This window comes from Juglans microcarpa x Juglans regia, chromosome 3D (genome assembly GCF_004785595.1).
Source record: "Juglans microcarpa x Juglans regia isolate MS1-56 chromosome 3D, Jm3101_v1.0, whole genome shotgun sequence".
NCBI classification, from domain to species: domain Eukaryota; kingdom Viridiplantae; phylum Streptophyta; class Magnoliopsida; order Fagales; family Juglandaceae; genus Juglans; species Juglans microcarpa x Juglans regia.
In genome coordinates this window covers 7956398-7969890 of record NC_054598.1, presented here as the reverse complement: position 1 = coordinate 7969890, position 13493 = coordinate 7956398, and the positions used below count along the sequence as shown (strand labels likewise).

General features: G+C 32.7%; 1 protein-coding gene across 1 annotated transcript; it reads right to left on the bottom strand.

The window, feature by feature from the left end:
* Positions 1-334: 334 nt before the first annotated feature.
* On the bottom strand, positions 335-3735 carry LOC121256103 (trihelix transcription factor ASR3-like). Its single transcript, XM_041156745.1, has 3 exons — positions 2759-3735; positions 2400-2441; positions 335-948 (listed from the first exon to the last, which is right to left on the bottom strand). Exons 1-3 carry the CDS (start codon positions 3465-3467, stop codon positions 656-658), a joined length of 1044 nt encoding a protein of 347 aa, XP_041012679.1. The 5' UTR covers positions 3468-3735; the 3' UTR covers positions 335-655.
* Between the last annotated feature and the right edge of the window lie 9758 nt (positions 3736-13493).

Sequence of the window (13493 nt, the reverse complement as noted above, 5' to 3'; positions counted from 1 at the left end):
TAATTTTTATTTTATGATTTGAAAATGTTGAATTTTTTATTATATTTTATTTAAAAATTTAAAAAAAATTATAATGATTAGATCGATAGTGAGTCGAGTCGAGTTGAAAAAGTTCGTTATAAGCTAGGGACAAGGTAACCAGACATTTGTGATGACTGTCTTTTTTTTATTTTTGATTGTCCTAAAATTTTCTATTAAATTGGAACTTTTTCCTACTTGTTTTTACATAATAACATGCGTTTGATTGCATGCATGCTCAGCAATTACCATTAACGCACATAACAAGGAGAAGACAAAAGATGAAATTAAGTAACACGATAAACTCTACAACCACTGAAAGATCAATAAACTCTATATATCCATATAAAACTGGAGCTATATTACAGAAACGAAGCAGAAATGTGGGGGGTGAACTCGGAAGTTTTCTCTAATCAATGCCTTTGAATGGAAGGATCTGTAATGCAGTAATAGCCCACAAAAAGTGGCACATAAGAAAAGATTTATAAAGAAAGAAAAGAAGAATCAAGAAAACTATATTTGAATGTCATCTAGAAATCTTATGATCGGTCTCTTCGATCTGCCTCCGCTATTATCTATGGGTGTGTTGGAGAGTAACTATCATTATGTACACAAGCGTTTACAGGTTCTCCTTTCGCTACAACTTGTCTGCAATTCTTGCTAAAGCATCTGCAAGCTTACTGAGAACACCAACCAAGCTATTAACATCATCTTTCCGCTGTTCCCGATCCAGTTGGAAATTTGCATTCTGAGCTTCAAGTTGAGTAGCCAGCATTTTTCCATTCCTCTCCAGTATGTCAACCAGCTGATTATGCAGACTAATTGTTTCCTCATCTTCTTCTGTTGCAAACCTTTTCCGCTTCCGTCCCTCTTGAGAAGTAGAACCTATCTCAGGATTCGAGGCAGGCTGTTTCTCATTTGTGGTGGTTCCTGCAGCCGAACAATGTGTGTCTGAACAACATATAGCTCTACTTCCATAGATAGGTTTTCTTAGCATCACAAATTCGGAGCTGTCACAGATATGTAACACTAGAATATACAAACAAGAAGAACAACGCCAAAACAGACATTTTTAGTCTCATACATGACAAAAAAAATGCAATCGTGTGGTCTAAACCAGAACGCAACCAGTAAGTCATGAAAGAAAGGACTGACAGATCAGATGGATGGCATTAGACATTTGATACCTGAATTCTGCATAATATATGAACCTCAAAGCGGTTCTCAATTATGTTGCAACATTGCTTTATTGACAAATATTTCCTTAAATAAGATCCACAAAATTGTGTAGTACTTAATTTGGGAAAAATACGCTATCCACCCTCAACAAGAAGGGTTTTGAACCCAAACTATCAAAAGTCACATATTGTACTCTAAACCTAGAAAAACTGACACTTTACTCCATTTTTTAATTCTAACCATTAAGATGAATGAAAAATAGGTGAGACAGCACAGTTTTGACAGTCAGATCTTAAGGAATGGTGCAAAGTATCAATTTTTAGTAGTCCAAGAATATAATGAGTCAAACTTAGCGGTTTCGGGTGCAAAGTGGCAAATTTCTGACAATTTGAGAGTACAAAATATATTTATCTCAACAAAATTTAACCGATTTTCAGTCACAAGCACAAAGGAAGATCGGAAAGCAAGAAGGGGCTATGTATCTTATAAGAGTCGTGAGTTTTTACATCAAGATTGGAAACTAAGACTAATTCTTAATCAACCAGCTTGCCTCGATAGACTAATGGTTTCAATGAACTGAATCTATGATAATAGTACTCGGTATAAATGGGGACTACTTGGGGAGTTACGGGTTTCAGCTACTTCTGAAAGGCTACAACTTCGAGACACAATCAAAACTTAATTCAAGCAGGCCTTCAATTACAGGATATAAATTCGATATGAGCAAGACAGTTTGTGCAAAGCTGAAGTATTTAACGAGTTCATCATGCCAAGCAGGACAAAAGGATAAACTGGAAACCAAAAACCAGACAAAATAGTATACAAAATTCTAGACTGCGACCTTGTCATCAGGCTCACACATCAGAACCCAATATCCACGTGATTTCACAATTGTCAGTTTTCACTTCACTCAGCTGATCATTATGTTATCAATTCCCTTATAAGCGAGAGGGACAAATTGTCAGCAGACTACATCAATGTCATTGCAAGAAAATCTGTTCATTAGTCAATAAGACATATGGCTGAAAACATAATCCTATGATTGAGTCGGTGCACTTTAAAGCTAACATCTGAACAAGTGAAGCCCAAACTGTGTGTGAATTAGAGTTGGACAGCAGTTTTCCCCACAAAGTCAAAATTGTCATCTATTTTATGAAAAGCACTTGCAGAATTATTTTACTATTATTATTATTATTGCTTACCTTGACCTTGAGAGCCTGGTAGTACTGGTTGGTACTGCTTCTCTGTGAAACAAAAAGGAAATGAAAAACACGTGAAAATTCCAGCAAAAATTTTTCCAAGACAATTAAGCACTTGTTGAACCCCATCATTATTTCCGAGAATTAATCCCAATATACAAACTTTCCTCAAAACGTAACAAAAAGAAGATACTGAGAAACTAAATAAAATGAACCGTTGACAACAGGGAAAAAAAGGCACAGAAAGATTACGTTTTTTGAAAAAAAAAAAAAAAGAAAAAGAAAAAGAAAGGATTGGTTCCGCAAACCCAATGGAAGTTCAGAATTTCAGACCACCCCAATGAAATTAAAGTCCAAATTACCAGAAATTGGCATAGGACCAGGAACCGGAACCTCCTTCACCTTCTCGGGGCTCTGACCCGAATCCTCCTCATGCTCGAAATCCGAGAACAACCCTTCATCCGCCACGGCGCTTCGCCGACTATCAAACAAGACGCCTCCCTCATCCACTTCCTCAGCCGTAGGGCCTGGGGCCGGAGCAGGAGCAGGAGCAGGAGCAAGAGCCAAAGCTAGACCCGGATTCTCCGGAACCACACCCGACCCGGAGTCCAATATGTCATAAACCTCTTTGTCAAAAAACCCTGGCAGCTTCCTCTCCCTCCTCAAATCATTCCTCATCACCCAAAACGACTCCGTTTCTTCCTTCACCTGAGACTCCCATTCTTTGATCTTCTTATAGTCTCCGGCCAGGTTACTCCACCTTTTTCGGCACTGGACCGGTCCCCGGTTCACCCCGTGCCGCTTACAGTAAGAAGAGACCGAGGCCCACTTCGGCTCCACTTGGCCCGACCCGAAAGGCAATCCGGCGGTCCTGCCCCTCCTTGCCCGGGTCTCCGCGACCCGCTTTCCCTGTATAAGCACCAGAATCTCCTGCCTCGTCCAACGGGGGAGTCTCGGCGTTTTGTCGCCGTCAACGGACGTTGGCCTGGTCTCAACGCCGTTACTAACGCCGTCTACCTCGCCGTCAGCGCCATTTTGAGCGAGGCTTATTAATTGCCGCTCCAAAGCCATTGCAGATTCACAAAAACCCACCCAAAAAAAATGAAAAAGAAAATTCGATTTTTTGAAGACACGTGGCTTAAATAGACGACCTTGTTGGAAATAACGCCGTTTATGGTAGGAGTACGTTACGGCGTTTAAAGGGAGGGGGTGAGTTCATCATCTATTACGGAGGGAGAGAGGAAGGATTAAGGAAGTAAAGAGAGAGAGAGGGAAGAAGGGAGGGAGGGAGGGAGGGAGAGAGAGAGGCAGAGGCGTGGTGTGGTGTGGGACTTTTTAAGGTTCTTGAGAGGATTTTGTTTTTATTTATTTATTTTTACAGGCCTATACTATTCATCTATTGACCCTTAACCCCTTATTAATATTTATTTTTCTATTATTTAATCGGGTCAATATCTTTAATCCTCAATTTAATTGGGATTTTCTTTATTTTACCCCCAAAAAATAAAGGTTACTGATTTACTTCCTCCTTTCGGAGATGATAAATATTCAAGCAAAAATCCATATTATAATTAGTACGTTTCTTAAGCCCCAAACCAATAAGGTCATTTTCTTTTATGTATTATAACATGGACTTAAGCACATTTTAAGCTACCTTTTATTTTAAATATATATAATATATATATATATATATATTCGAATTTTGAAACGTTCAAGTGCCGCTATTTTTGGGGTTTTTTTTTTTTTTCTTTTAAAAAAATATGGTTGTAGAAGAAAAAGAGGAGAGAGGAGAGAGATTAAATAATTGCAGTAAACTGAGGCAAATTGTGGTTAGTGATATTAAACCATGGTGATGGTGTAGAGTGAGTGAGCAAGTTGATAAGGGCATCCTACCCTACCACTAAGTAAAAATTTCTCCACCTCTGCTTTCCTTCTCAACCTCTGTTAAGTCTTATCCCATTGAATCATTTGCTCTAATCTTTACTTAATGGCTAATGCTCATGGATGGCCCTTTCCATTAAAGCCACTTTTCTTTTCTTCTTGTTTGGACTTTGGCCAAATTATTGAATAAGGGTGCCGCTGCTGCTTCCCCCTTTCTTATTAAACATCAACATCTCCCCCCCCCAAGCCACAATTCCCTTGTTTTAACTTTTTTTTCTTCTCTCTCTCTCTTAATTTCTTACTAATAATTTGCCCAACGTTTTAAGTGTTATCATAATCGAAAGGGGTTAGGAAGAGCATGTGTGATGAGGAGTTTGTGACTTTGAGGGGTTAGTAGTGGGTCACATTCTCCTTGTGATCCAGTGGGGACCGAAATCGATGCCATATTTTCCTGTCATTTCCAAATCTTATATAGTCTTCAATTCTATATATGTGGAGGGGCTACCTATGTCTACTTGGATCCATCGACTCTACCCTTTGTCTGAATATTTTATACTTTATGAATTTTGATTAAAATATATATTAAAATCTTTATTTATAATTGAATTAATGTAATGAGAAAGTTACATTTTACTCCCTCAAATATCAAAATATTTACGCTTTACATCTCAAACTAACATATTACACAAAATGCTAGTATGCCGTCTGAATTTGTCCTCTCACTTTGACTGTTCATGTATTTTATTTTATTTTTAAATTTTATTTTACTTAATGATTAAAAAAATGACTTTTAGTGTATTAATATATATATTTTTTTTAATTTTTAAAAATATTTAAATATGTTAAAAAAATAAAAAAATAAATTTATATTAGGCGGTACGCTTAGCTATCATTGCTGGATGGTAGTCTACCCAATGTTTTTAATACCGTACCGGATAACGTACCGGTCAAGGCACTGGAACGAAATATTTCGGTACCGGTACCGTTTCGTGTACCGTTTCGAGATAGTCGATATATGAATAAATTATATATATAAATATATATAACAATTATATTCTAAAATAATAGTTTATATATGAATAAATTATATATAAATACATACATATATATAAATTATAAATAGTCTAGTCTAAATTGGGGGTTAAAAAATGAACTTGTAGTTTGAAAAAATGGAAAAAAAAAAAATGAAAGTCGAAATTTAGGCCGGTACAGGCCGAAATTTAGGCCGAAACGGCCGGTACGGCCGGTATTTAAACCGGTACGAAATACAAATAGTATCTGTACCGACCCAGTGATCGATACGGCAAATATCAACCGTACCAACTGGTACGAAACGATTTTTAAAACTTTGAATCTACCACTTCTCACCTATCAAATATCAAAGCACAAATTAAGATACTGCACCTGTCAAATCTTAACTAGTTTCAAGGTACAATTTGTCAATTTTGATAGTTTAGAGTATCAAAACGCTTATAAATTGAATGTGCAAAATGTATTTCTCTTCGGTATTATATTGTATAAAGATGTGATCTAAAATTCTATGTGCAATGCTTCTAAGTTATGGATGAATTTTGAATAGTTGTCCCTTGGCAAAGTGACAACTTCTGATGGACATGACACTATCATTTCAAATAACATTTATTTAGTGCATATTAGCTACAGGGAAAAAAAATAAAAAACTGATCATGCACGTATACACCAAATAAATGACAAAATTCATTAAAACCGTACAAGTATAATGTTTTAAAAGGGTCTTTCATTTTTATCTTTTATATTTTTCAAACAAAAAATGTAGAGTATAAAGTGAACTAAATAAAGACGTGTGAAGTGGTCTTAGAAACTTGCTTGTGCATTTAAGATCTATTTCATGTATTTGTCTCTATTTTACTAAATGTTCTATAATTTAAGAAGGTCAAATACGTGGAGATAAATGATATCACATAGCATCTAAAAGATTAAAAAGCAAACAAAATTTCAGGTGACTTAGGTACTATTTGGATAGTGAAGTGAGATGGGATGAGATGAGATAGTTTGAGATGAAAGTTGAATAAAATATTATTAGAATATTATTTTTAATATTATTATTATTTTAAATTTTGAAAATATTTAATTATTTATTATATTTTATATAAAAATTTAAAAAAATTATAATAATAAAATAAGATAAAATCATTTTTATATACAGACGGAAGTTAATAGAAATTTGGTAACATGTCAGATCAGATCATTTGCTATCTAATTTAAGAAAAAAAAAAAAAAAGGATTTTTCACTTTTGGGTGACTTTTTCAAGTAATAAGAAATTAGGGATTTAGGCAGACGTAATCTCTTAGAACATTTTGGTGATTACCCAATAGAAATCTTCCTTCCCAATAAAAGTTTTGTTTAAGGTGTTGTCTTGGATGATGGATAGCGGGCCCCATTAATTAGATAGGAAATGATTCTTGTTCCAATTCAAATGCGCCAACTCAGTCATTCACTTTGTTTTTTTTTTTTGGAAAAAAATGGAAGACATATAATGATGGCTCAAATTCAAAAGCCTCAATTTGGGACTTTGTAGGCCTCCCTCCGGTCATTCCATTTACTACTTTTTAAAATATTTTTATTAATAAGTCAGCTTCTAATTTGTGTTGAATGTATTAAGATCATTAATGTAAAATACTTAATTTATAAATAATAATCATGAAGTTATGCTAATAAGATTTATGATACATTCATTGGTATAATCTTTTGGATTGATAGACTATCGAGAAAGGGCAGTGCTTGAGCCACCGAAAGTGGCTCCCGACACTGCCCCACGAGAAGGTTATTTTTTTTTTCTTTTTTATGTATTTTTTTAGGGTATTTTTAGTTCATCAACTCATCTCAACTCATTTCAATTAATCATTATAATTTTTTTAAATTTTAACATAAAATATAATAAACAATTTAATTTTTTCAAATCTCAAAATAATAATAATATTAAAAAATAATATTCTAACAATATTTTATCACCTCAACTCAATTCAACTCAGTTTAACATCCAAATGCAATCTTAATCTCTTTAAATATTTAATAAAAGAATTCACAACATCATTAAAAAATATTTACTTAATCACTAAGTAATAAATAAAAAAAGCATCCCTGAACTACAAAAATAAATTATTGAGTTTAAAATTTTAAAAAAGAGTTTGGCTTATATTCTGTTAAAAATATCACTGGATAAATCTTGTTGAAAAATAAACAGACAAGATTAAAAGATTGATAACAAAATTTACTTATTTTTTTACTAATTTTTAAATATAAAATCGAGATTTCATTAATCGGATTCGACATAAATTTTATTAAAGACTGCAAGAAAGTTAGAAACACAGGTACTCTCTTTTATTTAAAAAAAACTCAATGAAAACTATTCCTTAGCTTCACTCATTGGGTTGCTCAAAGACAAGATCCAATCCACGCAGCCAGGCGTTACGAGTATTACGAACAAAAGAAGAGAGAAAGAGACACATGCAAAGAGATTTAAACCATAAACAGAAGGCCCAGTAACAAATACACGCAAAGCATGCACTGTCTTCCAAGAGTTTAATTATGTTAATTTATCTATCAAAATTAAAGATTAACAACGCAAAAGAAAGCTACCTACCACGCATGGCAGCTTTGAATGTTGTCCTTGTCCTTTATCTATGTAACGCTAGTCCTACTTAGATTTTCAAATGGCAAAGTACGTACCAATAATACGAAAGAAAATTATATTTATAGTGGTAAAGTCAATAAGCGTCACATAGTTTTTTTTAAAAAAATAAATAAATACTAAATTTATATGAAAAAAAATTATATAACGTTTACACACTTACGACTGATTTATCGTTACTCAAATAAGAAACAACCAACTTCACGGTAGAGATTAGATGGATTCGGTTAAAAAATAGTCAGCTCTAGGGCAATAATCTATCTACTTATTTTAAAAAGATTTAACGAGTTTGTATGCTCCGTAATTTCATCTTGAAGATATAGATCGGAAATAATGATATTCATACAATTATTTTATAATTAACTAATATTATAGTATAACTTTTTAAAAGATATTCAAATATTATTAATTAAATTTCCAATTTTACGTCTTATGTTTGAAACATAGTTGTAATAAAAATTGAGAAATATTTTAACTACAAAAAGATCTTCTTTAAATAAATTCACAAACTGACGTGACTTGATATGTTTTGTTAAATATAAAACTAATTTTATTATAAATTAAATCTAACATATCTTATGAAGTCTTTGATCGAGTTTATAAGTTTATTTTTATAAAATCTCGTTATAACTATAGTACTTTTCATAAAAATTATGTTTAACAACGGTTTGAAGTTTTAATAATCCTTAACCCTTGCCAAATAACAATGACTATTGCACCAAAAAAGACCAAAACTCCTTAATTTTGGTTGGAAGCGCACTGTAAAACCAAGTAATAACGTAATGAATTAGCCGCATAATGCATTTTATTGCTAGTTGAGACGCTCTTCCACGAGTGTTCGGAGCCACCAAATTTTCTACACTCAATACAATCATTTTTCCTTCACACGCTTTTCTTTTAGGTTAGTGCAGATCAACACCTTTCTTCGACTCACCCATATATAATGAATAGATTTTTTGACATACATATAGTCATGCACCATTAACTACGACTCGGAAATAGCAGACAGAGAGGGTACCATTTATATATATATATATTAAACTAACCTGCAGGTGTACCCAGCCAAGCTGCAACTGCAAGTAAAGCTACGAAGGGTGAATTAGGGAGTTTTCACGGTAATTACAAACACAAGTGTACAAAGTTTAAGGTTTTTTACCTTGGATGATGATTACGAGATGAACATGGCAAGGACTGATTCGGATTTTTATTTTATTTATAATTAAAAGGCCTTAGGCAATAGAACCATTAATAATTTAATATTCTAAGTTGTAATTAAGATATTATTTGTCAAAAATAATCTAACGTAATTTCACTTGGATATAAGAAAAAAGATGTAAAATGTGTTGATATCAACTTATATGATTATAATTAACCAATTCAAAGTTATAATATTTTGAAATCACGACATAATGTCGCCTTCCACTTATTTTATAATGAAATATGTCATTCAAATTATCGTAACTCAACCTATATAGATATATAAGAAATTTTTTTTTTTTTTTTCTAACATTTCACCTTTTCAAAGTTCTGACAAGTTAGCGGAAAATAAAAAAAAATTTTTGAAATTGATTTGCATTCTCTAAAAGTTTTTTTTGTCTTTTTTGTATTTTTGTGGTTTGAAACAGACGTATATGTGATGTTACTTTGAAATGTATACGAGAAAATGTGTAAATGAAGTTTTTTATTTATTTATTTATAATTATTGATAAAATCATTACAAGTATATATCCCCTAACCCTATGTATAACTGTATAAGATTGGGGGTACTCCTGAATCCTTTAATGTTACGCATAATCTTGTTTAATTTACTTTTTCTTTAATCACCCACTTGATCTTCGGACCTGCAATTAGGATTTTAGTGGCAGACAAAGACTAAGATGACTTCAACGACTAGTTTAGGTGATTGATTGGTACGGTCTTTGACCTTTACCCTCTTAACTCTTTCTAAGGAATTAATGCCTTTGTCAGTAGAGTAGAAGCTATTCCCATTCCGAATACAACCTACAAACTTTTTAATTTCATTTAAGTCTATTTGTTGATCTAATTATTATAATTTTAATTAAAATTTTTTTATATAAAATATAATTAATAATTTAATTTTTTTAAATTTTAAAGTAAAATTAATAAATTATATTCTAATAAAATTTTATTTAATTTTTAACTTTTACCTATTTTACTAATATAATCAAATGAAGCCTACTATTTCCACACGTCAATACTTTTTTAAATTATATTTCAATTATTTCGACACATCAATATTTGAGAAAAACTTTCCAATTCTAGTTTTAAGCATTTAATAGAAACTTATGTTAAATTCCAAAAGAATTTTAATCTTCTTATATAATTTTCGTATAGTCAGCAGTCAGCCTCAAAACTTTTATTAAAAAAATGATAATTAATGACTAAATTAACACCACTTCTATAAACGAATCCAGTAACTTTCACAAGAGTTTTGATACAATCACGTAGGAAATTTACAGGCAATTCACAGGCTGCATTAAAGATTCCCTCGTTTCCCAATCACCTTGGCTTCAACAAAATGAAAACAAAAAAAACTAACCAGGTCCTTTACAAACTTATTTTCAAACATGACAATTTTTTATAAAATAAATACTAAAATAATAATTGCCAATTATTTAGCTCAAAACTGATTATTGAGATAAAGAGTCCCACGAGGATATCCAGGCTATCCAATTCAACGTTAGAAAATCATATGGCACAAGAAAAGTCCAACTCACAGAAGAATTTATTGTCTGTCACAGAATAAGTGAGTCTGTGAATTGGGGATGTAAAAAAAAACCGTAAAATGGGTTGAATCGGATTGGACCGAATTGGTAGACTTGGTCCGATTTGTATGTAGTCTAGTGCGGTATCAATTCTTAAGAGTTAAAATCAGTCCTTACCCAATGAGGTAGCGATTTTCATATTTTGAAAACCAGTTTAAACCAAATCAGACCGATATACATATTTATAATTTTTATATTATATTATATATATCAGATGCTAAATTATTAATTAATATAACATGAAATTCTAATCTTATTATTCAAGTCTATTAATCTTATAACATAAAATTAATATAACATGTAATATAAGATAAAATTAATCTTATAATTTTTAATATGACATAAATTTTAATCTTATAATATAAAACTAATATAACATAAAATTTTAATCTTAAATATAAACATTAAGATTAAATTAATAATATAAACTTACTTCTGATATATATATATATATATCAATGATAAATATATTTTTGGCATAATAAATTATAATAATATATATTTTCTTTTTATAAATATATTTTTACACATTTGAATTTTGATCATATATACTCATAAAAAGTCTAGAACTTATATAGACTATAGTTAAATTCAATACTATACTAGTATGTGTTAATTATTATAAAATAATATACTTATATTATAATATAAATAGACTAATAGTTAGCATATGTAAACATCATATTATTACTAACATAGATAATTCGTAAAACCAAAAAAAGGGGACAAGATTGGACCAAAACCAGAAGTTCAGTTCTTAAATTCTCAAAACAGGTGTATACTGGACAGGTTATACCCATATAGGATCTCCATATACATATATATATATATATATATATATATATATATATATATATATTAAGGAGGGCATCCCCTCCATTTATCAATAAAACATTCTCTTAAGTGGAGGAATAACCATAGGTACATCAAAATCAAAATAAAATGCATCCCCACAAGAACAAACGTCTAATGTAAGACATGCCCGATCTATTATGTACGTAAAAGTCCCCTAAGCCTACCCAAACCAACATCTCCTCCAATAAAATCCATATTACCGCCATCGGTCCCATATTTAGCCAAAAAATCCGTTACCATATTAGCCTCTCTAAAGACATGCTTAAACTGAATATTAAGAGAGCTAACAAGGCTTTGAGCTTCCTCCAAAAATCCCAAAGATACCAATAATTACAAATACCTGACACAGACCATCCCACAATAACAATTGAATTCTACTCAACAACAAAATTTCTCAAACCAAGTTGATTACACATCTGAAGACCATTAAGCACTGCACAACATTCAGCAATAATATTGGTAGCTTGACCATAACAATGGGCAAAACCTCCCAAAACATGACCACAATCATCTCTAACAATTCCCCCTTCACCGGACAGCCCAGGATTACCACAAGAACCCTCGTCTACATTGAGTTTCACCATCCCAACCTCCGGTAATTCCCACGAAATCCTTCTCGGCATTCTAACACCCAACAAATCCGCTACCATATTAGCCTCTCTAAAGACATGTTTAAACTAAACATTAAGAGAGCTAACAAGGCTTAGATTTTCCTCCCAAAAATTTCAAAGATAACAATAATTACAAACACCTGACACAAACTATCCCACAATAACAAGCGAATCCGACTCAACAATAAAATTCCTCAAACCGAGTTGATTACACATCCGAAGACCATCAAGCACCGCACGACATTCAACAATAATATTGGTAGCTTGACCATAGCAATGAGCAAAACCTCCCAGAATATGACCACTATCATCTCTAACAATTCCCCCTCCACTGGACAGCCTAGGATTACCATAAGAACCCCCAACTACATTGAGTTTCACCATCTTAGCCTCTAGTAATGCCCACAAAATCCTTCTCAGCAATCTACCACCCAACTCCACCATAGGACAATTTAGCTCTCTCAAAACCGAAACATCATAGGAGCCTAATTTTTTGAAATTCTGCATCAAGCCCGTAGACTCCAAGATAAATCATTTCACCATACAAACAAGCTTCCTCCAATCAAATACTAATCCCTCCATTCGAGCACCACAACGTGTTTTCCAATGAATCCAAGAAATAAAAATAGGTATAGCACCATGTAAACAACGCACCTGGAAAGACTTTGAAGCTCTACACCACTAGACATTCATCACCCCAGCCCAAATCTGAGTAGTCGGCAAATGAATACCAAAAATTACTGCAAAAAAATCCCAAACTTTCCTCGGGCCTTCCCCATCACAAAAAATATGATCAACAGACTCAACTTGAGGAGAAATATAACAATGACATTTCGAAACAATTGGAATGCCTAATTGTTTAATCACCTCATCAACAAGAATAGCCATTCGACGTGCACGCCAACATAAGAAAGACATCTTCTTGGGTACATACTTCTGCCAAAGCCATTTCTTCCATGGGCATAACAAACCATGAGTTCTAACAATATTCCACGTTGATTTAGTAGTAAAATCATCATCTACGGTATGCTTCCAAACCAAAATATCTTGCCCCTCTTGAATTCGAACATGTGCTGTGAAAATTGTATTCACCATTTCATCATCCACAAGCTGTTGCAAAAATGGTACATAGCACTCCGCACATTCAAACAAATTTCAGACCTGTAAATCCCTATTGCCCACCATAGTTTGCTGATCAACAATAGTGCCATTGCCCAGCCAGTTATCAAACCAAAAAACTCAAAGATCCTTCGCGAACCAGCCATCTTGAATTATTTAACACCATAGGAAGAC